The sequence below is a fragment of the Microcaecilia unicolor genome, chromosome 9 (genome assembly GCF_901765095.1).
Source record: "Microcaecilia unicolor chromosome 9, aMicUni1.1, whole genome shotgun sequence".
Classification (NCBI taxonomy): Eukaryota; Metazoa; Chordata; class Amphibia; order Gymnophiona; family Siphonopidae; genus Microcaecilia; species Microcaecilia unicolor.
In genome coordinates this window covers 139363527-139388770 of record NC_044039.1, presented here as the reverse complement: position 1 = coordinate 139388770, position 25244 = coordinate 139363527, and the positions used below count along the sequence as shown (strand labels likewise).

Sequence of the window (25244 nt, the reverse complement as noted above, 5' to 3'; positions counted from 1 at the left end):
TAGGGTGCAGCGAGACAGAAGGCGCGAAGTCTGGAGTTGGCAGTAGTGGAGAAGGGAACAGATAAGAAGGATTGATCCATGGAGCGGAGTGCACGAGAAGGGGTATAGGGAAGGACGAGTGTGGAGAGATACTGGGGAGCAGCAGAGTGAGTACATTTGTAGGTTAGTAGAAGAAGTTTGAACAGGATGCGAAAACGGATAGGGAGCCAGAGAAGCGACTTGAGGAGAGGGGGGTATAGTATGAGTAAAGCGACCTTGGCGGAAGACGAGACGGGCAGCAGAATTTTGAACCGATTGGAGAGGGGAGAGGTGACTAAGTGGGAGGCCAGCAAGAAGCAGATTGCAGTAGTCTAAATGAGAGGTGACAAGGGTGTGGATGAGGGTTTTGGTAGAGTGCTCGGAAAGAAAGGGGCGGATTTTACGGATATTGTAAAGAAAGAAACGACAGGTCTTGGCGATCTGCTGGATATGAGCAGAGAAGGAGAGAGAAGAGTCAAAGATGACTCCATTCTCTCTCTGTCATGTTGCCCCCCCCCCCCCCGTGCCTTCACCCATTCTCTCATGTTACCCCCATGCCTTCACCCATTCTCTCGCTCATGTTGCCCCCTGTGCCTTCACCCATTCTCTCATGTTGCCCCCCTGTGCCTTCACCCATTCTCTAATGTTGCCCCCTGTGCCTTCACCCATTCTCTCATGTTGCCCCCCCCCGTGCCTTCACCCATTCTCTCATGTTGCCCCCCCCGTGCCTTCACCCATTCTCTCATGTTGCCCCAACCGTGCCTTCACCCATTCTCTCATGTTGCCCCCCTTGCCTTCACCCATTCTCTCTCTCATGTGCCTCTGCTGTGTGCCTTCACCCGTTCTCTCTCTCATGTGCCTCTGCTGTGTGCCTTCACCCGTTCTCTCTCTCTTTAATGTGCCCCCATTTGCCTTTACCCATTCTCTCTCTCTCATGTGCCCCCCTGTGCCTTCACCCATTCTCTCTCTTGTGCTCCCCCGACCCTTCACCCATTCTCTCTTCCTCCCTGTGCCTTCACCCATTCTCTCTCTTTCTCTGTGCCCCCCTGTGGCTTCACCCATTCTCTTTCTCTGTGTGCCCCCCCCCCCCGTGCCTTCACTCAATCTCTCTCTCTCTGCCCCCCGTGCCTTCAATCATTCTCTCTCTCTGTGCCCCCCCCCCCGTGCCTTCACTCATTCTCTCTCTCTGCGCCCCCCCCATGCCTTCACTCATTCTCTCTCTCTGTGCCCCCCATGCCTTCACTCATTCTCTCTCTCTCTGTCCCCTGTGCCTTCACTCATTCTCTCTCTCAGTGCCCCCCGTGCCTTCACCCATTCTCTGTGCCCCTCGTGCCTTCATCCATTCTCTGTGCCCCCGCGCCTTCATCTACTCTGTGCCTTCACCTATTCTCTCTCTGAGCCCCCCATGCCTTCACCCATTCTCTCTCTGTTCCCCCGTGCCTTCATCTATTCTCTCTCTGTGCCCCCGTGCCTTCACCCATTCTCTCTCTGTGCCCCCCCGTGCCTTCACCCATTCCCTCACTCTCTGTGCCTTCACCTGTTCTGTCTTGTACCCCCTATGCCTTCACCCGTTCTGTCTTGTACCCCCTTGCCTTCACCCATTCTCTCTCTCATGTGCCCCCCCCCCCCCCAATATGCTTTCACTTGTTCTCTCTCTTTCTCTCAGATGTGCCTTCCCTCCCACCCACATTCTCTCTCAATCCCCCCCCCCCCCCTTGCTCACTGGACTGCCGGCTGCTCTCCCCTCACCGTTTACCTTGTTATTTGCAGTAAATTTTCACCAGGCATCTTATTGAAATACTTCCCGGGCCTGCACCAGGCCTTTCCTTCTGACTCAGTGCCCCCTTTGAAAACTGGAAGTTGCGACAGAAGGGGCAGGATGAGTCAGAAAGAAAGGCCCGGTGCAGGCTGAGGCAGTGTTTCAATACACTGCCGCTGTAGGACTAAGGTTTACTGCAAATAACAAAGTAAACCATCAGGGGAGAGGAGAGCCACCGAGATGGAATGAAGAGTTGCCAGACCGGGTGTGTGGATGGGGGAGACCGGGTGTGTGGATGGGGGAGGGAGAGAGGGAGGCTGGTTAATCATTAGCCATGATTATTTCTTTTTATTGCGTTTACTGATTAACAGGTTACTTGCAATTAATGTGCAGCCCTACTAGTAATGGATATAGGAATAGCATGACCTTATGTAAATATCACTCTTAACTATCTAGGATTGCAGTTTAATTTTATTCAGAATGACTTCTAAAAGTAATTTATGTTGTAAAGTACCAGAATTGGTCACCAAATTAGTTTATTGCAGTATTGTCTGTGTGCTTTAACTCTTTCAAATTATTCAGCATCCATAATTCAGTTGATATCTTGGTGCATTCTAGTACATGACTGTCAAGTAACGTATCTGGATCATTCCCCAGCACCTATCCAGGACTGAACCCTTTGCCACCTAAAGGTCTCAGCAAGCACAGCATAGACCTTGTCTATACTTGCATATGTACTCCTATTCTGACAGCCCCCCATTGGGCTCCTGGTTGCCCTGGGCAAGTTCTTGGCCCATAAACTAATTCCCAAGGGTTTCTGTGGACACTGAGAACAGCTACAATCTGAGGTCACGGTTCCCAGAAAGAAAGCTATTAATGAATCACTTGTTCAGAAAGTACCAAGATCCATATAGTGTCTTTCTTACCTGAGCCACTAATCTGTCTCAGACACAGATTAGTAGAACAAGAAATTGTAAAATATAATGAATTTCTCATTAAACACACTGTTAACTTCTTTATAAATGTAAACCCGGAACCTTTCATTGATCAATTCTGAGATACTCTCCTAGCCCCTTTGTCTGGACTGTCTGTTAAACCGAAGTACAAGAGAGACTCAGATTAGTTTTATATTCCTATTTCAGGCTTATTGCTATCAACTCTCAGCTGTTTCTCCTAGCTTAAATGATGAATTCCCCAGTCTGGTCAGTTTCTGTGAAAAAAAAACAAAACCAACTGACTCTGCCTATCAGCAACCAGGTGATGTAATTGCCTTAGAACATTAGGAGTTAACTCCTTTGGGGTTGGCATCCTATGACTGCAGAATGCAGCATAGTAATACTGCCTCTTGCTGGTGAGCTTAACATTGCTAAGGAACAAAGGTTTTACAGGATGATAAATCTATAGACAAACAAGAAGCAATGTCGCATGTAAAGACCCCATGGTTCACCATAGTGACCTATTTAGAAACTATAGATTGATGGACTAAATAAGGGACCCGATATATTTAAAAAAAATGTTTGTGTTTAGCAGCAGCTGCTAAATATATAAACACTCTATCTGTGAACTTTGCACTGAAAATTCTTAGACCACCCTGATACTACTTGGGGACAGAGGGATGAGGGCAGGGCATGAACATTCTTCCTAAGTCTTCAGATAGTCAACAGTATTCAACTGTTAACTAGATAGCTGTTTTGAGAAATTTAGACCAGCAAACAGACTGTTATAAATTTATTCATATAGCTGTATGGATAGCAGATGAATGTTCCTGGCTATCCGTATATCAGCAGTGGCACTAATGGGCTCATTTTTGAAAGAGAAGGGCGCCCATCTTTCGACACAAATCAGGAGATGGGCGTCCTCCCAGGGTAATCAAAAATAATCAAAAGACGATTTTAGGCACCCTCAACTGCTTTCCGTCGCGGGGACGACCAAAGTTCCCGGGGGCATGTCGGAAGCGTAGCGAAGGCAGGACTGGGGTGTGCTTAACACATATAGTAACATAGTAAATGACGGCAGATAAAGACCTGTACGGTCCATCCAGTCTTCCCAACAAGATACTAACTTTACATGGTATGTGATACTTTATATATATACCTGAGTTTGTTTTATCCTTGGCTTTCTCAGGGCACAGACTGTAGAAGTCTGCCCAATACATAGTAACATAGTAGATGACGGCAGAAAAAGACCAGCACGGTCCATCTAGTCTGCCCATGATAAACTCATATGTGTATACCTTACCTTGATTTGTAATACTGTTCCTGTACTAAGTTCTGAAGCTAACATTGAAGCCCAGGGGCGTAGCCACGGCTGGGCCTGGATGGGCCCAGGCCCGCCCAGCGCCCACCCTAACAAGCCCCAACCCAAGCCATCTTTTCCTGCCTCTTCTGCTGGCTCTCCCCATCCGCGTGGTCTGTTTAATTTTAGTCCTTGAAGCGCCGTTCTCCCTCCAGGACCGCACCGGCGATTCCGATAGCCTTCTGCCAGCGTGCATCGTCGGGGGGGATGCGCCTAAGGAGAAGCCCCGTCCCCAACGACGCACGCTGGCAAAAGGCTATCGGAATCGCCGGTGCGGTGCTGGAGGGAGAACGGCGCTTCAAGGACTAAAAATAAACAGACCACGCGGACGGGGAGAGCCATCAGAAGAGAGGGAGGGGATGGCGAAGGGAGAAAGCGCTGCCAAGGTAGGCCGAGGGAGACAGAAGAAAATGCCGGGGGGGAGGGAATATTTTAAAATTACTGTGTAGGGGTGGGGTTGGGAACAGCCCACCCAGGTTAATGCGGGGCCCGCCCAAAATGGCAGGTCTGGCTACGCTGCTGTTGAAGCCCCTTAAAATTTACACTCTAGCCCATCCCTATCTATTCAGTCACGATCAGGGTGTAGACTGTAGAAGTCTGCCCAGCTCCTGTTTTGTTTCCAATTACCGGCTTCGCCACCCAATCTCCGCTAAGATTCCACGGAACCATTCCTTCTAAACAGGATTCATTTGTGTTTATCCCACACATGTTTGAATTCCATTACCGTTTTCATCTCCACCACCTCCCACGGGAGGGCATTCCGCATATCCACCACCCTCTCCGTGAAAAAATACTTCCTGATATTAGTCCTGAGTCTGCCCCCCTTCAACCTCAATTCATGTCCTCTAGTTCTACTGCCTTCCTGTTTCCTGAAAAGGTTTGTTTGCGGATTAATACCTTTCAAATGTTTGAACGTCTGTATCATATCACCCCTGTTTCTCCTTTCCTCCAAGGTATACATGTTCAGGTCAGCAAGTCTCTCTCCTCGTTTGGTTTGCAACGCAAATCCCATACCATTTTCGTAGCTTTTCTTTGCACCACTTCCAATCTTTTTACATCTTTAGCCAGATACGGCCTCCAAAACTGAACACAATACTCCAAGTGGGGCCTCACCAACGACTTGTAGAGGGGCATCCACACCTCCTTTCTTCTGCTGGTTATGCCCCTCTCTACGCAGCCTATCATCCTTCTGGCCATGGCCGTCACCTTGTCGCATTGTTTCTTCACCTTCAGATCCTCCGACACCAACACCCTAAGGTCTCTCTCCTGAGTCGAGCTTACTAATGTTTTGTTACAGACAAGTGGGGATTGCCTTCACACAGGAAACACATTTAAGTACAACAGAACATACAAAGTTTAGAAGGGAATGGGTGGGACATTGATATAGTTCAACTGCCCCGATCCATAGAAGGGTAGGTACAGCAATATTAATAACTAGTGAAAAAAGGCCCGTTTCTGACACAATTGAAATGGGCGCTGTCAAGGTTTTCCTCGGAGTGTGTATGTTTGAGAGAGTGTGTTTGAGAGTGACTGTGTGTGAGAGAGAGAGTGAATGTGTGAGTGTGTGTGTGTGACAGAGAGAGAGTGGGTGTGGGTGCGAGTGTGTCTGTGAGTGAGAGAGTGTGTGTGAGACAGAGTGTGAGAGTATGTGTGCAGTACACAGATTCTCTGTGAGACCGAGAGAGTGTATGAGATCGAGAGACTGTTTGAGAGTGACTGCGTGACACATAGAGAGTGAATGTGATACAGTGTGAGACATAGAGTGTGTGAGAGAGAGAAAGACACTGACTGTGAGAGAGAGTGTGTGTGTGTGACAGAGATACCTCCCCCCTCCCTCTCTGGTCTCAGGATCCCCTCCCTCTCCCCCCTCTCAGGTCTCTGGACAGAGAGAGAGACAGACTGTGTGTGAGAGAGAGTGTTTGTGAGAGTGAGATAGAGAGAGTGAAAGACTGTGTGAGAGAGAGAGCGTGTGTGTGTGTGTGACAGGGCGATACGGTGTGAGAGAGTGTGGGGGGGGGGTTCAAGTTCCATGACTCCCTTCTTCCCTTCCTCTCCTTCCGTCCGAGGTGCGCCCCCACCTTTTCGTCCGAGGTGGAGGGCCCCCCTTTCCATCCGCGGTGCACTTCCCCCTCCCTTCTGTCCGAGGTGCAGGCCCCCCTTTGTTTGGAGTTCCAGACCCCCCTGCGTTTTCCTCACAGTGTGTATGTTTAAGAGAAAGTATGTATGTGAGAGTGCCAATGTGAGTGTGCTCTTCATCCCTCCTTTCTTGCAGTGACATCCGCAGTCCAGGCCCTCTGCAGGACCACAGGGCGGGCAGTGAGACACAGTGTATGTGTGTGTAAGAGTGTGTGTGAGACAGAGAGGGGAGAGACAGAATGTGTGTGTGAGAGTGAGACAGAGAGAGTAAAAGACTGTGTGTGTGTGTGTGTGTGTGTGTGTGTGTGTGTGTGTGTGTGTGTGTGTGTGTGTGTGTGTGTGGAGAGAGAGTGTGTGTTTAAGAACTTATCTGGGAGTTGGGGGGCATTTTGAGGCACTCTTGTGGGCTGGTGCGGGGCCGCTTTGAAGACAAGAGAGGTGGTCAGGAGCGGAGGAGTCAGCTGTGTTCACCGAGGCGGCGGCAATGACAGCAGCGGCATGTTTAGTTGGGGGACATTTGTAGGCGCTCTTCTGGGCCGGTGCGGGACCGCTTTGAAGAGAGGAGAGGTGGTCAGGAGCGGAGGAGTCAGCTGTGTTCACCGCGGCGGCGGCAATGACAGCAGCGGCACATTTAGTTGGGGGGCGTTTTGAGGCACTCTTGTGGGCCGGTCCTCCCTCCCTCCCTCCCTACCGTTTTTCCGTACTTTAGCACAATGGCCAGCTCAGCGGTAACTGTGGAGGGAAACTGTTGAGTGCGTCACTGCCATCAGGCAGTCTTGAACCTTTTCTGTTTTGTTTTGTTTTTGCGAGCCAGTTTGGGGGGGGGGGGGAGAGTGCATCAGCTGTGAGGGGTTTTTTTCCCCACTGGGATCATGTCATAATGGATTTAGTGACGTCAGCCAGGGCTTCGGAGCCTAGCAAACCAACTGTGGAGAAAGTCACGGACACAGGCAGACAGACCCATAGAACGTTGGAGGTGAGCATATAGGAAGTCTATGCCTGGAATAGACTTCCTGAGCCAGTACATCAAGCTCCATCTCTGGCTGTCTTCAAATCTAAGCTAAAAGCCCACCTTTTTGATGCTGCTTTTAACTCCTAACTCTTATTCACTGGTTCAGAACCCTTATTTTATCATCCTCACTTTAATATTCCCTTATCTCTTGTTTGTCCTGTTTGTCTGTCCTAATTAGATTGTAAGCTCTGTCAAGAAGGGACTGTCTCTTCATGTTCAAGTGTACAGCGCTGCGTATATCTAGTAGCACTTTAGAAATGATAAGTAGTAGTAGTAGTAGTAAATAAATCCATCCCATTTGTTGAACAACGCTATTTGGTTCATCTGCAGGATAGATAGGTAATTTTGCATTGCTCATTATATGGTCAGCCTTACATTCTAGTTTCTCTGTATGCTCATAAGTACATAAGTAATGCCATACTGGGAAAAGACCAAGGGTCCATCGAGCCCAGCATCTTGTCCACGACAGCAGCCAATCCAGGCTAAGGGCACCTGGCAAGCTTCCCAAACGTACAAACATTCTATACATGTTATTCCTGGAATTTTGGATTTTTCCAAGTCCGTTTAGTAGTGGTTTATGGACTTGTCCTTTAGGAAACCGCCCAACCCCTTTTTAAACTCTGCTAAGCTAACCGCCTTTACCACATTTTCTGGCAATGAATTCCAGAGTTTAATTACACGTTGGGTGAAGAAAAACTTTCTCCGATTTGTTTTAAATTTACTACACTGTAGTTTAATCGCATGCCCCCTAGTCCTAGTATTTCTGGAAAGCGTGAACAGACGCTTCACATCCACCTGTTCCACTCCACTCATTATTTTATATACCTCTATCATGTCTCCCCTCAGCCGTCTCTTCTCCAAGCTGAATAGCCCTAGCCTTCTTAGTCTTTCTTCATAGGGAAGTCGTCCCATCCCCGCTATCATTTTAGTCGCCCTTCGCTGCACCTTTTCCAATTCTACTATATCTTTCTTGAGATGCGGCGACCAGAATTGAACACAATACTCAAGGTGCGGTCGCACCATGGAGCGATACAACGGCATTATAATATCCTCACACCTGTTTTCCATACCTTTCCTAATAATACCCAACATTCTATTCGCTTTCCTAGCCGCAGCAGCACACTGAGCAGAAGGTTTCAGTGTGTTATCGACGACGACACCCAGATCCCTTTCTTGGTCCGTAACTCCTAACGTGGAACCTTGCATGACGTAGCTATAATTCGGGTTCTTTTTTCGCACATGCATCACCTTGCACTTGCTCACATTAAACATCATCTGCCATTTAGCCGCCCAGTTTCCCAGTCTCGTAAGGTCCTCTTGTAATTTTTCACAATCTTGTCGCGAGTTAACGACTTTGAATAACTTTGTGTCATCAGCAAATTTAATTACCTCGCTAGTTACTCCCATCTCTAAATCATTTATAAATATATTAAAAAGCAGCGGTCCTAGCACAGACCCCTGAGGAGCCCCACTAACTACCCTTCTCCATTGTGAATACTGCCCAATTAACCCCACTCTCTGTTTCCTATCCTTTAACCAGTTTTTAATCCACAATAGAACATTTCCTCCTATCCCATGACCCTCCAATTTCCTCTGTAGCCTTTCATGAGGTACCTTGTCAAACGCCTTTTGAAAATCCAGATACACAATATCAACCGGCTCCCCTTTGTCCACATGTTTGTTTACTCCTTCAAAGAATTGAAGTAAATTGGTCAGGCAAGATTTCCCCACACAAAAGCCGTGCTGACTCGGTCTCAGTAATCCCTGTCCTCGGATGTGCTCTGTAATTTTGTTTTTAATAATAGCCTCTACCATTTTCCCCGGCACCGACGTCAGACTCACCGGTCTATAATTTCCCAGATCTCCCCTGGAGCCTTTTTTAAAAATGGCCGTTACGGAGTCACGTGATGCTAGGCGAAGGGAAGGTCGCCGCTTGAGAGAGCTCCGAGTCCCCTCGCAGAACAACTTCCCCTAGCGCTGCACGCATCTGCAGAGAACCCACGAAATTGTGATAGAAAGGCACGGGAAACTCCCCTGGTGTGAGCAACGGCTGGCGAACTGAGATTCGGGTCGGAATGGCCACAAAAATCAGCCGGAAAGACAGCGCACGGAGCCGCACGGGCGAAAACAAAATGGCGGAGATTGGCGCGTCAAGCGAATCGGTGAGTTCCGCCTGGGCAGCAGAGATAGCCGCAGAAGTCACCACTTTATTAGAAGCATCCGTGGACAAAAAATTACAGAAAATCTCAGATCAAATAGTGCAAATGGACGGTAAACTAGAAAGCTTACGCACAGATTTGACTGGGTTTCAGCAGAGACTATCGGACGTGGAAGATCAGTGCCAGCAAAGTGAAAGCAAGCAAGAACAAATGAAAGAGCAATTGAACAAACTGGAAGCTAAAGTAGAAGATCTTGAAAATAGATCACGCAGGAATAATTTAAGGCTGGTGGGGCTTCCGGAGTCAATACGCGAGGTAGAGCTGCGGGACTTCCTTGAAACATGGCTGCCCAAGACACTAAACTTACCTGGGTTGGAGAAGGAGTTAAAAATCGAGTGAGCACACCGGTTGGGCCGTGCTGGACAGGACTCAGAAAGACCTCGTGTGATAATATGTAAAATTCTCAACTACACCCACAAGCAAGAAATATTGCGAGCATGGAAAGCGAGAGGCAAGGTGCAGTATGAGACCCGCACGGTCCTTTGTTTTCAAGACTTCTCAACTGCAGTGGCAGCCCAGCGCAGGCAATTTGTGGAAGTGTGCAAGAGCCTGTATGAAAAAAGAGCTAACTTCGCTCTGATGTTTCCTGCCAAGCTAAGAATTCAGTACAAGGGCAAACAACACTTTTTCAGCTCACATGTGGAGGCCTTGCACTTTGCTAATAAAATGGAGCAGAGAACGGAGGAAGGGAGCGAGGCCACAAGGATCAGCAGCCCACGAGATCGGTGATAAAGGCTTGGTTGGAGCAAGCGGAGAAAGATAGAGCGGACATTGAACACATACAATGCTGGCAGGACTGCACAGTAAGGACTGTAAATAAATATAGAATCCCTGAATACATGCAGGCACTTTTTCGGCCCATGGAGGGATTTACACCAAAGTTTCCTGTATCACAGGCTGTGTCTAAGTTAAAGTATAACTGTTGTAAATTGAAGGCCAGTACTATATATACTAGGAAGCAGGACTGTATAATGTTAGAAGTTCATAACTAAATAGGGGGTGAAGCATAGGGTTACCATACGTCCGGATTTCCCCGGACATGTCCTCTTTTTGAGGGCATGTCCGGGGCGTCCGGCGGATTTTGCCCCCGCCCACGTTTGTCCGGATTTCTGGACAAACGTGGGCGCGGGTGCGGGCAGGCGCGTGCGTGCGGTGGGCGTGTGGGCGGGCGATCGGCGCGTGGTCTCCCGTCCCCTCCCCTCCCCTTCCTTACCATGTTCCCTGGTGGTCTAGTGACGTCTTCGGGGCAGGAAAGAGCCCCCTCTTTCCTGCCCGGAGCGCTGCCTCCCCTGTCTATCATCCTTCTCGGTCTGGCTGGGGATTCAAAATGGCCGCCGAGAGTTGAACTCTCGCGAGGCCGCTTCAACTCTCGGTGGCCATTTTGAATCCCCAGCCATACCGAGGAGGATGCAGCAGGCAAGGGCAGGCAGCGCTCCGGGCAGGAAAGAGGGGGCTCTTTCCTGCCCCGAAGAGAAGACGCTACTAGACCACCAGGGCTAGACAGTAAGTGAGGGGGGGGTATGTGATGGGGGGGAGGGGACTATGTGACGGGGGGGGGGGAATAGGGGCGGAACCCGGACCTGAAGGGGGCGGGGCAGGGGCGGGGCATGAGGCGGGGCAGGGCGGGGCGGGGTAGGGGGGCGTGACATGTGTCCTCTTTTTCAGAGGACACAAAATGGTAACCCTAGTGAAGCATAAAATCTGGAGGTCAGCGCTGAGGGAACAAGGGGGGGGGCGTGACTCGTTCTCTAGCGAGAACCACAGGACAGGAAAGAAAGGAGTTTAGAGGTGGTGGGAGGGGGGGAAAGGAGAAGGGAGGGGAGGGGGGAAGGGGAACTATGGAAAGGAGCAACGGGAGAGAGGGTTTTTTTTTTTTTTCTCTTATTCCTTCCCTGTTTGTTTTGATAGCTTCATATGGCTGTCGACCGCAGATCAAAGAAAGGAGGGTGCCCAGGGGCTGGGGGACGCTCTTCAGAGTGCGAAAGTTATCAGATACTGTTATGGGTATAAAACAAGAGGCTGAACTCAATTAGGTTGATATCCTGGAATGTGGGGGGAGGATCTCCTCGCCTGTGAAACGTACTAAAGTGCTGCAGGCTTTGCAGAGACACAAAGCTGACATAGCATTCCTCCAGGAGACCCATCTTTCCAATAACGAGCACAGTAAATTTCAGAAGGGTTGGGTGGAACTGGCAGTAGGATCGCCAGCACAGGGGAAAAAGGGAGGAGTGTTGATATTAATTAGGAGGGGCCTGCAGATGCGAACTAAAACAATAAAACGGGATGAGGGAGGCAGGATAGTGATAATGGAAATAGAAATAGGCACATCTTCATATATTCTGTGCAATATATATGCACCCAATGTGTATGACAAGAAATTCTACAATAAATTATTGGAACTGCTGGGCTCCTACCAGGGGGGCAATGTTATACTTGGAGGGGATTTCAATATGGTGATAGACCCTGAGATGGATAGATGTGGCAAATTGGGTCTACAGCATAGATTTCAATCAAGAGGTGTGCCTTTCCTCTGCTCAGCCCTCAACCTGATAGATGTGTGGAGAGTATTGCATCCTTCGCAGAGGGACTATACGCACACCTCCAGAGCGCACTTGACCCAATCCCGTATAGATTATTTTCTCATATCCCCAACACTGTTTTCACAAGTGCCAAAAGCAGAGATAGGCCCATGCGAGATTTCGGACCATGCGATGGTATGGTTTGAACTACAGGTTACTGGAAGAGGGCCTGGGAAGGGAGGGTGGAGATTCCCGTTTGAACTGTACAGAGACCTGAATTTTAAGTCCTTTATCAGTGAAAAATGGCAGGAATTTCAGCAATTTAATGGAGGTCACAGGCAAGAGGTGGTACTATACTGGGAAACAGCCAAAGCAGTAATGAGGGGGGAGGTGATAGCCTACAGAGCTAGAGCCAGGAGAATGAGGGATAAAGAGATCCTTCGCTTGGAAAGAGAGGCTCGGGTGAGAAGGAAGAGATTAGGGGAGGAAGTAACGGACGAGAACAGGAAGGAGTTGCTCATAACTCAGAAAAACCTAAACGAGCTCCTTCACCAAAGAGCACAAAAAACACAAATGTATTATAAATATCAACTATTTCAATATGGAAATAAAGCAGGCGCACTATTGGGCAGGTTAGTGCAAGGGAAGAAAGGGCCCCCAGGGATCCTACAAGTGAAAGATGGAGGAGTGAACCTCATAAGGGAAACCGGAGATATTATAGGGAGATTTAGGGAATTTTATATGGCCCTGTATGCAAAACCTACCGATATTGTAGAAGACAGTAACCTATATTTAATAAACCAAAATTTGCCCAAGATCACTGAGGAGCAGAGAGAGACTTTGAACAATCCTATTGAGGAAGGGGAATTGATGCTGGCCTTACAGCAAAGTGACTTGCATAAAGTGCCAGGGCCAGACGGATTCAGTATAGCATTCTATAAGATCCTACAAGAGCAGGTCACACCTCCTCTGTTAAATTTATATAACAACATGATCTCAACTGGGACAATGCCAGACTCCCTTAACATAGCAAAAATTATATTATTATGAAAACTGGGGAAGGATGACACTGAAGTAAGTTCCTACAGACCAATCTCCCTATTAAATAGTGATCTTAAATTATATGCGAAGATCCTGGCTAATCGGCTGGCAAAGCTTTTGCCCGGGTTAATAGCACCCCCTCAGGTGGGGTTTGTGCAAGGGAGAGCAGTGGCAAAGAATGTAAGGGCACTGTTGGCATCCTTGGAGATGGTGGAAAGATAGAAAAGGCCTTCTCTGGTTGTCAGTTTTGACGCAGAGAAGGCCTTTGATAGGGTGGTGTGGGGTTTCCTATTTGCGGTACTAACTAAGATGGGCATTGAAGGGGCTTTCCAGGCTGCGATAGGAGCACTATATGTAAATCCTCAGGCATATCTATGGATCAACGGGGAACAATCACCTCTATTCCCGATCAGGAGGGGGACGAGACAGGGGTGTCCTCTCTTGCCCCTACTATTCGTCTTGGTATTAGACCCATTGATCAGGGAAATTATGGGCCACCCAGAAATAGAGGGGGTAAATTGGGGACCTGAAGGGTTTAAGATTTCTGCTTTTGCAGATGATTTATTGGTCCATCTAACACAACCAAAAGGTTCTTTGGAGGCCCTATTAGAACTTTTTAGGGAATATGGGGATTTCGCCGGTTTTAAAATAAACTATTCAAAATCATTAGCGCTAGCCACAGATAATAGTGTGAGGCGGATGTGGGGAGCAGAGTTCCCACTACGATGGGCATCAGAGTCCCTCCAATACTTAGGAGTACAGATTCCCAAAAAAACATCGGAAATTCATCTGATGAATATCGGTAATAGGATTGCAGCTTTGAGGGACCGATTAGACGGATGGGGAGCCCTGCCACTTAATCTGCATGGGAGAGTGCATCTGTTTCGTATGGTGGAATTTCCACGATGGTTATACTTATTTCAGGTACTCCCTATACGATTACGGGCTAAAGATGTAAATCAAATCTTCAAATATGTCAGGAAATTTATTTGGAGAGGGTCAAAGCCAAAACTCCCTTTGAAGTTCATGATGGGGTCGTGGAGAGAGGGAGGCATTGGCTTACCAAACCTCCGCCGCTACAATCAGGCTAGTCTACTCCGGCACCTGGGTGATTGGTTATTAGATAGGCAAGATTACACCCCCCACAGCTTGGAGCAGGAGTGTTTCAAGCCATACCACTTATATTTCTTGTTACAATGCCCGAGCCGACAACTCCCGTCATGGGTAAGCAATAGCATATTGGTAAGACCTTTGAGACAAATGTGGAGAGAGTTAAATGAGATATGGGGGCTAGCGGCGGACGTAACAGATCTTCTGCCTTTGCAGGGCAATCCACAGTTTTCACCAGGTACGGAGAATAAAGTACTTTGTAGGTGGGCAACGATGGGGATCACCAGACTGGAACATGTACTAGATTCTAAGGGACGATTGTTGGAGCTTGGAGCTCTGGGGGTAGGTATTACTCAAAATCATCAATTTGCGTATTATCAGATAGCACATTATGTTAGATCTTTAGAGCAAGGGAAATTGAGTAGTGGACATGGGCGCCAAATAAGGGCATTCTTTAGTTCTATGCAAGGGAGGCGTTTATCAGTTTCTGGATTACAAAAAGCGTTGGGGGAGATGAGCAGGGGTAGAGATACAGACCATATTTTAGGGAAATGGGCTCATGATCTAAAGCGTCCAAACCTGAAGCTAGACTTTCAGAAGTTATCGACTAGGATTCCCACCCTATCGAGAAACGCAGCCATGAGGGAATGTCAATACAGGATTTTATATAGGGCATACATGTCAAAGTATCAAGTATCCAAATTTGGAGGAGGAATTGATCCTTTATGCTCTAAATGTGGGCAGAGGGAAGGCACATTATATCACTACCTTTGGGAATGTTATAAGATCCAGAACTATTGGAGGCAAATTGTGGGATTTCTAGAGTTGATACTAAAGAGCAAGATTCCGCTTACTCCGCAGGGTCTCCTTTTAGATCAGTATGAGTTATTTGTTTTGCACACCGGGGGAGCCCAGCAGTTCATCAGGAAAGCCAGTTTAGTAGGTAAGAAACTGATTCTACAGGCTTGGGTACATTCTGAACCGCCGGAGTATTGGCATTGGAGAAATAATTTATATGAACTGCTGATGATGGAGAGGAGAGAGGTGGGATCCTCCCCAAAAGGAAAGAGGGCATTCCTGAGGATCTGGGGACCTTATATCCAGTCTTTGGCACCCAGGGCGAGAAGTTTTATTCTGAACCGACTATGAAGTGGCCATATCCTTTTTTTTTTTTTTTTTTTTTTTCTTCTCTTTCTCTTTCTTTCTGTCTTGAATATTAGGTTGGGGGGAGTGGGAGGGTAAAGGGAGAAGGTGGGGTTGTTAAATGTCAAAGTGTATGGGAGAGCTGTTAAGGTGGAGTAGAAGCTACGCCTAAGATACAAACATGGTTAACAGAACAAATCAAAGCACTTGGTAGCTTGGTATAGTAGACTAAGTCTGCACAACAAAAATGTCACCTTCCAGAACGGGGGAGGGGGTCATCAGAGTATAGGACCCAGGCCCTCATCCGGGACGGGAGGGAGCTAGTTCAATATGGAAAGTCAAAGCATGCACATATCGACTAACACTTAGAGGGGGGGAGGGGTAGAGATAATATGTAAAAGTTTGATAACGAGCTGTATAATACGGTTTAAACAGAGCTTGTTTAAATACTCTGAATTTCTGTATATGCACCAGGTTAACGATGTTATTTTTGAATTGTCATTTAAAAAAACTGTTGAACCTTAAACTAAAAGGAAGGGAGGGCGGGGGGGAGGGGGTGTCAAGGGATAAAAGAAGAAAATGACTTGATGTATGTGGACGGATTACAAGTTGTCTGTTGTATTAGTAAGGTTATTTGCTGGGCATGATGTCTATATGTTTTATATAATACGTCAATAAACAGATTTAAACATAAAAATGGCCGTTACATTGGCCACCCTCCAATCTTCCGGTACCACGCTCGATTTTAAGGATAAGTTGCATATCACTAGTAGTAGCTCCGCAAGCTCATTTTTCAGTTCTATCAGTACTCTAGGGTGAATACCATCCGGTCCAGGAGATTTGCTACTCTTCAGTTTGCCGAACTGCCCCATTAGGTCCTCCAGGTTTACCGTGAAGTCAGTAAGTTTCTCCGACTCGTCCGCTTGAAATACCATTTCCGACACCGGTATCCCACCTAAATCTTCCTCTGTGAAGACCGAAGCAAAGAATTCATTCAGTCTCTCCGCTACGTCTTTGTCTTCCTTGATCGCCCCTTTTACCCCTTGGTCATCCAGCGGCCCACCCAATTCTTTTGCCGGCTTCCTGCTTTTAATATACCGAAAAATTTTTTTACTATGTTTTTTTGCCTCTAATGCTATCTTTTTTTCGTAATCCCTCTTGGCCTTCTTTATCTGCGCCTTGCATTTGCTTTGACACTCCTTATGCTGCTTCTTGTTATTTTCAGACGGTTCCTTCTTCCATTTTCTGAAGGCGTTTCTTTTAGCCCTAATAGCTTCCTTCACCTCACTTTTCAACCAGGCCGGCTGTCTTTTGGACTTCCGTCTTTCTTTTCTAATTCGCGGAATATGTATGGCCTGGGCCTCCAGGATGGTATTTTTGAACAGCGTCCACGCCTGTTGTACAGTTTTTACTCTCTCAGTTGCCCCCCCCCCCCCCCCCACGTTTTTTTTTTTACCGTTCTTCTCATTTTATCATAGTCTCCTTTTTTTTAAGTTAAACGCTAACGTATTTGACTTTCTGTGTACAGTTACTTCAAGGTCGATATCAAAACTGATCATATTATGGTCACTGTTATCAAGCGGCACCAGTACCATAACGTCCCTCACCAGATCATGCATGCCACTAAGGACCAAGTCTAGAATTTTTCCTTCTCTCGTCGGCTCCTGCACCAGTTGCTCCATAAAGCTGTCCTTGATTTCATCAAGGAATTGTATCTCTGTAGCGTGTCCTGATGTTACATTTACCCAGTCTATATTTGGATAATTGAAGTCACCCATTATTATCACATTGCCCATTTTGTTCGCGTCTCTGATTTCTTTTATCATTTCTGTGTCTACCTGCTCATCCTGGCGAGGCGGACGGTAGTACACTCCTATCACCGTTTTTTTCTCTTTTATACATGGAATTTCAACCCACAATGATTCAAAGGTGTGATTTGTGTCCTGCTGAATTTGTAATCTACCTGAGTCAAGGCTCTCGTTAATATACAATGCTACCCCTCCACCAGTCCGGTCCACCCTATCATTACGATATACTTTGTACCCCGGTATGACAGTGTCCCACTGGTTATCCTCCTTCCACCAGGTCTCAGTAATGCCTATTATATCCAATATTTCATTTAGTGCAATATATTCCAACTCTCCCATCTTATTTCTTAGACTCCTAGCATTTGCATATAGACATTTCAGAGTATGTTTGTTGTTCTTATTTGCATGATGCTTAGTACCTGACACTATTGATTTGACATCTTTTGTCTGATCTTTAGTTGTATTTAAGGGCACCTGGTCTACCCACGGTCTGTTGTGCAACCTCACTATCCAGAAACCCTATCTTCCCTGTTTGTGAGTTATCTTTGCAAGATACCTTTTCCCGAACCATGCGCTTTTGAGCGACTGTCGGCCTTCCCCCCATTTCTAGTTTAAAAGCTGCTCTATCTCCTTTTTAAATGCCGACGCCAGCAGCCTGGTCCCACCCTGGTTAAGGTGGAGCCCATCCTTTCAGAATAGGCTCCCCCTTCCCCAGAATGTTGCCCAGTTCCTAACAAATCTAAAACCCTCCTCCCTGCACCATCGTCTCATCCACACATTGAGACTCTGGAGCTCTGCCTGTCTCTTGGGCCCTGCACGTGGAACAGGTAGCATTTCTGAAAATGCTACCCTAGAGGATCTGCATTTGAGCTTTCTACCTAAGAGCTCCTACAATCTATGACTGCACATTTTTTCCTACAATTTTGAAAATGCTTCTTGATCTCCCCCATTGTCCTATTTTGTTAGGGGAAGATTTTAATGTGGTGGCAGACAAGAACTACGATAGGTAAACCACAACCTCTACTCATCTGGGAAGATCTCGATGGTGGTGGAGATATATTAAACCTAAGTTTAAATGTATTAGATATCTGGAGGATACTACGTCCAGGAGAATTCAGTTTTACCCATATTTCTAGAGCTCATGCCACAACTGTGAGGAATGATCCAGAGTAGTGAGCCCTTGGGCCGCTGCTGGGGACCGGCAGCAGCAGGTGAACCACCCAACAGGAAGTGAGACTAAACACAAAGAGGCTGGTACAAGATTCAGGACTCTCAAACAGTCTTGGCTGAACAGAATTCTGGAATGGACTTGACTTGGCTGGACCCGGATGCAGGAACAGACTTGGCTGGGCTTGGCTAGAACCAGATGTTGGAACGGACTTGGCTTGGCTGGAGCTGGATGCTGGAACAGGCTTGGCTTGGTTGGAGCTGGATGCTGGAATGGGCTTGACTTGGCTGGCGGGCGTCCTCGGCCAATAATGGAAAAAAGAAGGGCGTCCCTGACGAACACGTGGATGACTTTACTTGGTCCTTTTGTTTTTACGACCAAGTCACAAAAATGTGCCCTAAGTGACCAGATGACCACCAGAGGGAATCGGGGATGACCTCACCCTACTCCCCCAGTGGTCACTAACCCCCTCCCACCCTAAAAAAATATATATATATTTTTCCAGCCTCAAATATCATACCCAGCTCCATGATAGCAGTATGCAGGTCCCTAGAGCAGTTTTAGTGGGTACTGCAGTGCACTTCAGGCAGGCAGACCCAGCCCCATTCCCCGCTACCTGTTAAACTAGTGGTGGTAAATGTGAGCCCTCCAAAACCCACCACAAACCCACTGTACCCACATCTAGGTGCCCCCCTTCATCCCTAAGGGCTATGGTAGTGGTGTACAGTTGTGGGGAGTGGGTTTGGGTGCTCAGCACACAAGGTAAGGGAGCTTTTTCTGAAGTCCACTGCAGTGCTCCCTAGGGTGCTCGGTTGGTGTCCTGGCATGTCAGGAGGACCAGTGCACTACGAATGCTGGCTCCTCCCAAGACCAAAGGGCTTGGATTTGGTCGTTTCTGAGATGGGCGTCCTCAATTTCCATTATCGCCAAAAATCAGGGACGACCATCTCTAAGGGTGACCTAAATGTTGAGATTTGGGCGTCCACGACCGTATTATCAAAACGAAAGATGGCTGCCCATCTTGTTTCGATAATACAAGTTTCCCCGCCCCTTCGCGGGTATGTCCTGTGAGGACACCCTCGGGAAAACTGAGCGCCCTGTTCGATTATGCCCCTCCAAATGTACATAAAATATTTAAATGCCATGGCTGGTATTTAAAAAAAAAACCCACTGACCATGGTATTTGAATATTGACCCAAAGGTGTCCTTACCGCAATAGTTGAATTTAGTTGAATGGTTGGATAGGATATAAACAAACCAATTCCAAAAAAATCTGTATTGGATAAGACCTGAACAATAACTTAGCTTCTGGTATTTTGTCACCTCTCAACTTGCCCTTCTTGGATCTTCCACTGAGATTCTTTACCTTTTCTGCTCAAATTTTAGCAATTTCTATCCCTTCTCCTTCCCACTGGCTCTGTTGCACATCTGTTTCCAACAGTGAGCACTGGAGCCAGATAGCAAAATGGCAGAATGGACAATGGTAGGACAAAAGTAGAGAGAAAGTTGATGACATGTTTGTGGGGAAAGAGGATGATAGGACTGGGGCTGGAGTTGTATAGGGAACGAGAGCTGGCCTTTTTTATGAGGAGGCAGTGCTATGTGGGGAAGTATGTGTTGTTTACTCTGAGGATTGTAAGTATTACTTCATTGACAGTATATTTATATTATAAAAAATGTATTTACTTGATTTGACCAAAATATTATGCAGTGCCTGTAAAAGTGACTATGACTGCAAAAACAGAAATACTAATATTTGTACCCTCAAAGAGCCCCTAATTAACTGAGAAACTCATAGAAGTTGATATTAGAAGCAAAAAAAACTGAGCTTCTAACAAAAAAAAAAACGAGCACCTAAGTTAATTGATTATTTTTATCTGAAAAAGTATGTTTAGGAGCTTAAACTTTCAAATCTTAAATGAAGAACTGCTATTCATTTGCATAGGTTTGGAGCCTAAGGGGCTCTGTTTACTAAAGTGTGCTAGCGTTTTTAGCGCGTGCACAAAATTAGCGCACGCTAACTGTGTAGGTGCCCACAATATTCCTATGGGCACCTACATAGCGCGCACTAAAAGTACTAACGCGCCTCTGGCGCAACTTAGTAAACGAGACCCTAAATTAGGTGCCTAGTACTAAGAAATCAACACAAAACTCGTAACTTGTTTTCCAACCTAAATCTTCAGTTGTATCTGCCCACTTTTTAGATACAAAATTTAGAAACCTAATGAAAGCAGGAGGCTAAATTTAGGCACCCAGCTCTAGTAAATTTTCAAAGGGGCTAGTTTAGGAGCCTTATTTTCAAAGATAGGAGCCTAAACCTTCTAAATGTACCATTTATTAAAAAAAAAGTCCTAGTTATAATCTCGCAGAAATATCTATAACACAATCTAGTATACAGTGAAATAAAGATATCTCAGAAAAAAAGGCTCTCATAAAACCCAGGTTGTAATCCAGAGAGAGAAATCATCTTCTAGTTCAAGGGATAGAAAAGGTTGGGGAAGAGCTCTGCCAGGACTGACAAGACCCTTAGAGAGTGCATTAGCTGATCATGGGTGGAGTGGAGTCCCCCTATAAATCAAATGACCAGGAGAGACATGGTCTGGTGAGTGGAATGACTGAGATGAAATATCTGTTCTAATAACAAATGTCTGCCTACCCAGCCTACCCCTAAACATTTCAATACACAGCACCCTCACTTTCCCTCTCAACAGGCAAAATGCCACCACCCTCTCTGCCTTCCCCATTGGGACATCCTCTTTCCCCGCAAACTGGTACCACTCACTGATATCCCAAAGACTTCAAGGACTGTTCAGCCCCAGGCCTGCTTCTTCCCTCTTTTCACTGCCGCAAGAGGTAACATTTTCAGGAGGGTGCCAAGGAGGAAGAAACCAGTGCAGCAGTGGAAGAGGACTTCCCGCAGGCAACTTCTCACTATGCTGCCTCTCCCTGTTCCTCCCTTCTTCTTTGTAAGAAGAGGTCGCAGCAGGAAATAGCTTTCCCACAGACCACTTATCCCTCAAGTTGTCACCTCCTCCTCCCCATCTTTGCAGGAAGCCTACAGCAGCAGAAGGGGGTGAGAAGTGCAGTGGCAGCAGGAACAGTTTCTAGAAAGGAAGGAGTGCTGTGGCAGGGAGGTCTTCTTAGTGTGATTTCTTCAGTTGAACCTGCCACTCCTCTTCAGTGTGTGTTGAGACACAGGAAGAGTGGAGGTAGTGGGTACCAGCGCAGCAAAACATCTTGCAGCCACGAGAGATTTCTGGGGAAGGAGAAACAATTTTTACCCCTGGATTCTATATATCTCACTGAGATTTCTGTTTGTAAATCAAAGCATATCCCATAACAATGCTCATAAACTAATTAGTTTACAAGCCAAGCAGCGCTGATAATTGCCAATTAAACAATTATTGACACTAATCAGCATTAATTAGAATTTACGCACAGACCTGTCTAAGCATATTTTATAACATGCTGCACGTAAATTCTAAGTCGCATAGTTGAAAAGGGGGCATTGGCCATGGACATGGAGTGAGGGGGTAGTGGGTGTTTCTAAAATCTATGTGCATTGTTATAGAATGCAACCAATCCACGCCTAATTTAGGTGTCTGCATTTACACAAGATTTCACTTTGTATAACTACCTGTGACTAAATTTAATCGCGTGGACTGGTGCTCGGGATATTCTATAAACCGTGTAGAAATTTAGGCTTATTGTATAAAGTACACCTAAATTAAGGCATACTTTATCGCAGGCACTTGGGCAAATTTCATTTCAGCGCCAAATACAGAATCTAGTCCTTAATGGCAGGCAGTCTTCCCAGTATAGAATGAAACGTCTATTGGTCTGATTGTCTAATCTTATGCCCTACCTAATAAGAAAGGGAGAGTGTGAAGGAGAGTAAAGAGAAAACAGTAACATAAATTTTAAAAAGTTTAAACATTACATGTATATTCCTATATGATCATATCTTGTCCTACCACACATTACAGTTTAAAAAGTAAAGGTGGTAGAGTCTACTCTTAGTAAAAAAGAAAAAAAAAAGACAAAAATAATCTGTCAGGTTGTTTGTCTTCATCCTATACAATAAAAAGCACCTCCAACGTTCTGAAGCCGCCAGCGTTGCAGTGAAGCCTGAAGCCCTGAAGTGTTCGTAGGCTTCGTAATAGCTCCGCCCTCCACAGGAATCGCACCACTCGCCCTCGGAGCCCTGCCGTCCTCTGAGCCCTCCATTCGTAGGCTTCGTCATTGCTCCGCCCTCAACAGGAATCTCAACACTCGCTATCATAGCACTGCCCTCGGAGCCCTCCCGCCCTCGGAACACAGCTGATCAGAAAGTCTTCATCATCGCTCCACCCTCCACAGGAATCGCTCCACTCGCTGACATAGCCCCGCCCTCGGAGCCCTCCCGCCCTCGGAGCACAGCTGATCAGAACAGCCAGCTGGCTAAGTTGCTCACGCGTGTTCCGCCATCCCGCCCCTCGCGCCGTGTCCCTCCCGCACTCCGAGCCCTCCTGAAATCCTCCTCCCACTTAAAACCTGACGCCTCACTCACTTTCTCGCGCAGAACTCCTAACTGGACAAACTGCTCTGACAGAACTCCACCTGCAAAGACACTGGCCGTCACTACACCAGCACAGCTGCTGAATAAAGAAAATCTGACCCCTGTGCTGCTTTGCCTCGCATGTATTCAAGTCTCCTACACTACTCCAGGCTCCATCACTGTGGGAACAGGAGGTGGTAGGGTGCTGGGCTGGGCTGCAGTGACATTCTCACACGCACACTCTCTCTCACAGACACACTCGCACAGTCACTCTCACACACACACTCTCTAAAACATACACACTCCGAGGAAAACCTTGGTAGCGCCCGTTTCATTGCTCTCAGAAACGGGCCTTTTTTACTAGTTCTTTAATATTCCATGCTAGGTACAGTTATTGATTACAATAAATGTTGGCCTGCCATCACAAAAAGAAATTAGATTACTGAGAATGGGACCAAGAGTTGTGAATCTATTTATATGTCCTTAAGTTTAACAAATTATTTTGTTTCCTTTGAAGGAGAGGGAATCCCTTACACTTATCTCATGAGCGCTACCGAAAGCTCCACCAGCTATGGCAACAGCACTGCATCATTGAAGAGATTGCCAGAAGCCAGGAAATCAACCAAATCTTTTTTGGAATTAACTGGCAACTTCTTTGAAGCCAGACTTCATTTTACTTCATAGACTGACAAAAACAAGACCTTTGAAAGGGGGCAGGGGATGATGAAAATGTTGTCAAAATCTTTGAGTTTGTTGAAAATGAATTCCTTTGAGTGGAGAGAGCTAAGTGATCCTGAGTCTTGATGCACATATTAAAACAACAGAATGTTTCATGTAGTAGGGCCCTTTACAGTTAGAACTGACCTCTAGAGTGCTTTGCTGCTATAGAACAGTTAGGACCAGAATTAATATAATGGGCTGTGAAAATTCATGAGCACTTTTATTTCACAGAAGAAGCCGGTCTCTTTTCCAGGACATGTATAAAATTCAGAACATCAGAAGTATGTTCAGAATTAAAAAAAAAAAAAAAGGGTTGTCAGTAAAATTATCTGTGTTTAGTACTGCACACCAATCAGATTCAGACAGATTCAGAGTATAACAGTGCATGTTTTTTTTTTCCAGTAAGACTAGATTGTAGTCCATGTTTCTGAGATGTTCTAGTGCTTTCTTAGTTTGACTGACATTAGCCAAGGCCCTTTTGGCAGTGAAGAAGAAAACTATTTTCAAATTAACAAGTTATGTAAGACCACAGTATATATTAGCAATTGTTACCACATAAGTATTCCCCTCCCCCTCCCCCAAATATTGTCCACTCTGTCCCATATGATTCAGGAAAAGGCATGTAAAAATATCCCTTAAATACCTCCCCTTACTTTCTGAGCTGCTTGAAGATTTAATTGCCATCAGCCCATTGTCCCAAAACTCCTTATCTTGTTGAGCCAAACATTTTATTGTATTCTCAGAGGTGGAGCATATAAAGATGTGCCACACTAGTCCTGTTCTTGTCAAATAAATATTTACTTCCAGCTGTTTTAATACAGTACCCATAGCCAGTGGCACAGTTTAACTGAAAGACTCGGGTACACCCAATGTGCAGGAAATGGATTGCATGGAAATCTGCTGCTTTGTTTCTTAAATCGTTGAACCAGAACAGCAATATTGAGGCCCATGTATTGTTGTTTGAGGCCAAGGAAGCTTATGTAATAAGCAGAAGTTGTTTTTAGAAAGTATCTTCCAATCTCCAATTTTGTAAATTTGACCAGCTTATTTCTTTTCATTGTGAAAGTGGTCTTCCTGGGTAGAGATTGCACCACTTGCTGGTATGTTCTGCCACACAGTACTTTGCCCTTCCCAGTACATAGGAAGAAAAGAGGACTGTAGTCTTATAAAATCTTTTTAGTTTTGTTTTGTTTTATTTTTTTTCTGAGGACTTAAGGGAGAAACCAAAGGTCTGAATTATCACTGCATTCTTTTCCTTCTGCCTAATTTTCCAAAGTCCCAATCATTTAGTATGCGCTACAGCCGCTTTTAAGTAAATAAGAATATATATATATATCTATAGATATAGATAGATATAGATATATAGATATATACATATGTAAAAAAAATGATTGTACTAAGAATTTGTTCATACTCTGTATACAGATAGCAAAATATGTTCTTTTGTGTATTGCTTTTGCCTATTCTGACCATGTACTGTAAGGAAGGGACTTTTGTGGTCCTTGTCTTCCGCTTGTTACTATAAAGGATTTTTTTCTCCATGGTTATGTGTTTTCTCCTTTTCAGCCAGATATTCTGTAAAAATTATTATTTTGAGATGGAAATTCAGGTTCATGTTGGAATTCCCACCCAGATACCAGGCTTTGCAAGATTCCAGCTATGCTGAAACTTTGTACTGAATCATTAAGTCCATCCTGTTTCAAAATTTAGCAACAGAAGTGGATCCCTGGGTACTGTTGGTTGTTTCTCACCCAAGATA

At 46.0% G+C, this 25244-nt stretch overlaps 1 protein-coding gene across 1 annotated transcript in view; it reads left to right on the top strand.

The window, feature by feature from the left end:
* UBR1 (ubiquitin protein ligase E3 component n-recognin 1) overlaps positions 1-25028 on the top strand; it is a 718041-nt gene extending 693013 nt beyond the window's left edge. The window contains exon 48 of the mRNA XM_030215524.1: positions 23283-25028. Coding sequence (XP_030071384.1) covers positions 23283-23424 — 142 coding nt within the window. The 3' untranslated portion in view covers positions 23425-25028. The remainder of the gene's footprint in view (positions 1-23282) is intronic.
* The last annotated feature ends 216 nt before the right edge of the window (positions 25029-25244 follow it).